Source organism: Oryzias melastigma, linkage group LG24 (genome assembly GCF_002922805.2).
Source record: "Oryzias melastigma strain HK-1 linkage group LG24, ASM292280v2, whole genome shotgun sequence".
NCBI classification, from domain to species: Eukaryota; Metazoa; Chordata; class Actinopteri; order Beloniformes; family Adrianichthyidae; genus Oryzias; species Oryzias melastigma.
This window is the reverse complement of record NC_050535.1, coordinates 16,174,553-16,178,413: the sequence shown is the minus strand read 5'-3', so window position 1 is coordinate 16,178,413 and position 3,861 is coordinate 16,174,553. Positions and strand designations below refer to the sequence as shown.

At 38.3% G+C, this 3,861-nt stretch overlaps 2 protein-coding genes across 3 annotated transcripts in view; one reads left to right on the top strand and one right to left on the bottom strand.

The window, feature by feature from the left end:
* Nucleotides 1-925, top strand: part of pgm3 (phosphoglucomutase 3) — a 7,777-nt gene extending 6,852 nt beyond the window's left edge. The window contains exons 12-13 of the mRNA XM_024291630.2: nucleotides 265-438; nucleotides 517-925. Of these exons, the coding sequence (XP_024147398.1) occupies nucleotides 265-438; nucleotides 517-615 (273 nt within the window). The 3' untranslated portion in view covers nucleotides 616-925. The remainder of the gene's footprint in view (nucleotides 1-264; nucleotides 439-516) is intronic.
* A 45-nt stretch (nucleotides 926-970) lies between these two features.
* The window catches only part of ngs (notochord granular surface), a 9,572-nt gene continuing 6,681 nt past the window's right edge, over nucleotides 971-3,861 (bottom strand). For both annotated transcript variants that reach the window (XM_024291633.2, XM_024291632.2), the window contains exons 9-11: nucleotides 1,578-1,702; nucleotides 1,255-1,509; nucleotides 971-1,178 (exon numbers count right to left, since the gene is read on the bottom strand). In XM_024291633.2, coding sequence (XP_024147401.1) covers nucleotides 1,085-1,178; nucleotides 1,255-1,509; nucleotides 1,578-1,702 — 474 coding nt within the window. In that variant the 3' untranslated portion in view covers nucleotides 971-1,084. The remainder of the gene's footprint in view (nucleotides 1,179-1,254; nucleotides 1,510-1,577; nucleotides 1,703-3,861) is intronic.

Here is a 3,861-nt window from a genome sequence, read left to right as displayed (position 1 = left end):
TGTGTACATTTCATTTTGTGATCACAAGTGGACAAATACTGTCACTAAAAAACAAATATATTAATTTTTTCTCAGGTTTGCAATTAATTAGTCTTTTTTTTTTATTGATTCAGGCCAAATATTTACAAATGTCACCAAACTTATACAGAAAGTTGAGATCCTTTGATATAACATCCTCAGAAATAAATCAAAATGTGGTGTTTTTGGTGCATTCATTAATTGATGAACTTTAAGTCAGTTAGTTTCTGTTTTTTCCCCCTAAAGGTGTCTGACCGCCGGGTAATAGACACCACAGACGCTGAGAGAAGGGCGGTGAGCCCAGCAGGCCTGCAGGACGCCATCGACGGCCTGGTGAAGAACTACAGAAACGCTCGCTCTTTTGTCAGGCCGTCTGGGACGGAGGATGTGGTGAGAGTCTACGCAGAGGCGGACACGCAGGTGAACACTCGTTTTCAGACAAATGTGTAAAAAATGAATACATAAATAAATCAAATTTCCTGATTCTTGGTCTTTCAGGAGAGTGCCGACGCTCTGGCTCATGACGTCAGCCTTGCAGTTTATCGCCGTGCGGGCGGGGTGGGCGAGGAACCCAAACCACTTCATTCACAAACTTAAAGATTCAGTCTTTTGAAATAACAGTGCTGGTAAGAATCTAAAAGTGCACATTCTTGTTTTCTGGGAACTACGTAATTACTTTAAAATATTTATTTGCACTTAAAGCTCTAACTGTGATTATGAGGGATTATGTTTGATTTAATGTGGCAGAAATGAATATTCTGACTTATAATGTCAGCTATTCTTTAGGGTAACAATGAACTGTGTTTTCTTAAACTGTATTGTTTTTCTAAATCAACCCATTACTGTAAGCCTTTTTTTCTAAGATGATGATGATGAAAAAAAATGGTACAAATTTTAGAAATAAAATATGAAAAACAAAAATACATTTTTCTTATTTCAGTGATGCATCACACACTATGCTTGCTCGTTGTTTATTTAGTAAATAAAGACAGAAGCTTTGTTAGAGGCAGGACAACACGTTTTTGATGTTCTAAATCAAGAAAAACCATTAGCTTAGACGATTTCTTTACTCCTCGTCTGTGTCTTCAGCTGCTCCAGAAATGGTGATGGTGCACTGCTTAGTGTTGCTCACATACGTGTCCTCGTCTGTCTTAACCTTCCTGGGAAATGGAAAAGAATGCATGAAAAAGACTAAAACTAAGAGAGATGAATGTGTTGTTTGGAGTTGACGTTTACCTGATGAGGAGCGTCTTCCTCTCGCACACGGCACATGCCTGATCATGTGACGTTCCTTTAGAATCGGCCACTAACTGTCCAGAAGCTGCAGCCGTCTCATTGCTGCTTCCGCCTGTTTCTTTGTGACCTTCTGTGAGCTTTAGAGTACCGGTGAGGGCTGGTGTATCCGGGGAAAACGTCGTGTTCAAGCCGTCGGTCAGGCTCAGCCTTCCAACCACGGTGCTGAGGCGACCGTCTTCCCCTTCGATCAGTTTCCTGTCACACAGAGAGGATGTATGAGCGGAAAAGCCGAATGATTATTTAGCTGAGACGATGACGGTCACCTGTATGTGGTGATTTCTATCTCCAAAGCCATCTTAGCGTTCAGCAGGTCTTGGTATTCCCGCATCAGCAGAGCCACCTTCTCCTTGGTGAGCTTCAGGTCCGAATTCATCGACTCCGCTTGATCCTGACAGTGGATCAAAAAAGAGTTTCATGATGTCACACTTCCAAAAAAAGAAAACAATTCCCCAGAAGTCTACAGTTCATTAAATGACAACTTTAAATGTTTGTTTTGCTAGAAAAGTTTGAATAAAGACAGAAAATGATTAAGTCATTTTACACCCGTTCTGACTACTATAACAGTATTTTTCCACATACAAAATACATGAAATACCATCTTAGGCTGTATGGTGGTCAGCTGTTAATTTAAAAAAAAAAACAAAAAAACTTTTAGTCTGTATTTATGAACTCCGAACTTCTTTGAAAACTATTTTAGGTTACCTCATCCTCAAAAGTTATGTTTTTTCTCCTCTTGCAACATCTAAAATTCTTCTATTCTTTCTTTTATTAAATCTACAAACCTTAAAACTAAATAAATATGCAATATATTCCACAAATCTACTCCTTTTTGGGATTCCGCATGGACAATACTTGGACAATAATGCTCTAAATTGAGTCTTTTTCCCTCGGACAGGTGTTCTGTCAGAAAGTCTCCCATCCATGAGCAAATAGGGGAGGGGGAAGCCCAGGAGTAAAAGTGTCTCTGCTAGGATTTCAGGGACGAAAAGGTCACGTCATTTGTACAATTACATAATGTTTACTTTACCTGTTTTTTTGTTGTTTTTTGGTTTTTATTTGTATAAATATTAATTATCTCTTGTTAGTGATACAAGGAAAAACAAAAAAAAAATCGCCACAAACTGCCCCCAGTGTTCTATCGTACCCATTTTCTTGTGAGGTTCTGACCTTCTGACATTGTGGCTCCGCTCTGACTCAGAGGGAGAGAGAGAGAGGGACGGCAAAAGAAAAAAACTGCAAAACTGCTTCCCTGCAAAGAACTGAAGACATGTGACAGTGAAGCAACTTAAACCTGTGAGTTCTGGTCAAACTAGTCACCGTCTGCTGATTCATGAGCTAAAATGTGGCTATATGTCAGTAAAACACTCGATTTAGTCAAGGAGTCAGTTTCTGCTTTAGCCAGATAACTGAGTGCAGCACATTCATTCAATAAAGAGCAGCAGGACGTGCAAAGACAGGAAACAAAGTACTACGTTAAAAAAACAAGGTAATTTTCAAAATAAAACAACTGTTATTATGGTGAGTTCATACATTCCTCACTACAAGTCTGAAGCTAATTTGATCTGTTTAACTAACGTAATTCGCTTTACTATAATGAACGACTTTACTACTTAGTTCTTCACGGACCCATTGATGAAGTCTGCTCCCATTGGCTACCCGTCATCTGTCAATCAAACCCCCCAGACGTTCGACGTCAGACCCACAAACGCTTATTGAGCCATCTGATTGGTCAATTTATAACTCTAATAACTTGTAATAAGGGGAAAAAAAACCTACTGCTGTATTCCACTTTACAAACATAATCCCCTTTACTAACGTCATACACATTACAAACATTATCCACTTAATGTCATAGTTTCTGATTAGAATTGCCCTCTTCAAACACTGTTTTATTCAGTTTTCTAATATTTAGTATTTAAATCTTGTCAATCACAACAAAAGTCTGTGTTTAGAGGATAAGACTTTAGATGGCTGTAAATATAGAACAAGAGTCACATTGGGTTCAACCGTCAAAACCAGGAGAAATATGACCTGAGATGCAGAAAACTGGACTTGGTGTCAGAAATTTGAACTTTTAATAAATAAACTTGAAATAAAAATCCATAGAGAAGTAAACTGGAGATAAATCAGATGACCTGATAATGTCAAACTGAAAACCAGACACTTTTATACACTGAAGACAACTAACAGAAATGAAAACAGTTGTGGATAAATAACATGAACCTGAAGTGACTGACAGGAGACACAACATGACAAAAATGTGTTTTGACAAAAAATAGTTTACATAAAATTCTATTGTCATGCAGAGATGAAATCAGTCATGTATCAGTTTGTTGATGACATCACACACAATGACATCATCCAGTGATGACGTCACAAACAATGACATCATCCACTGATGACATCATTCGTCATCATCATTGTTTCTACCGAAAGATCCAGTGATGTCATTTGATGTAATTTCCATCAAAGCCTGATGCACAATGACATCATTCTGATCCTGAGAAAAGTCCTTGAGCTGAGGCAGGGAAATCAACCCCATAACAC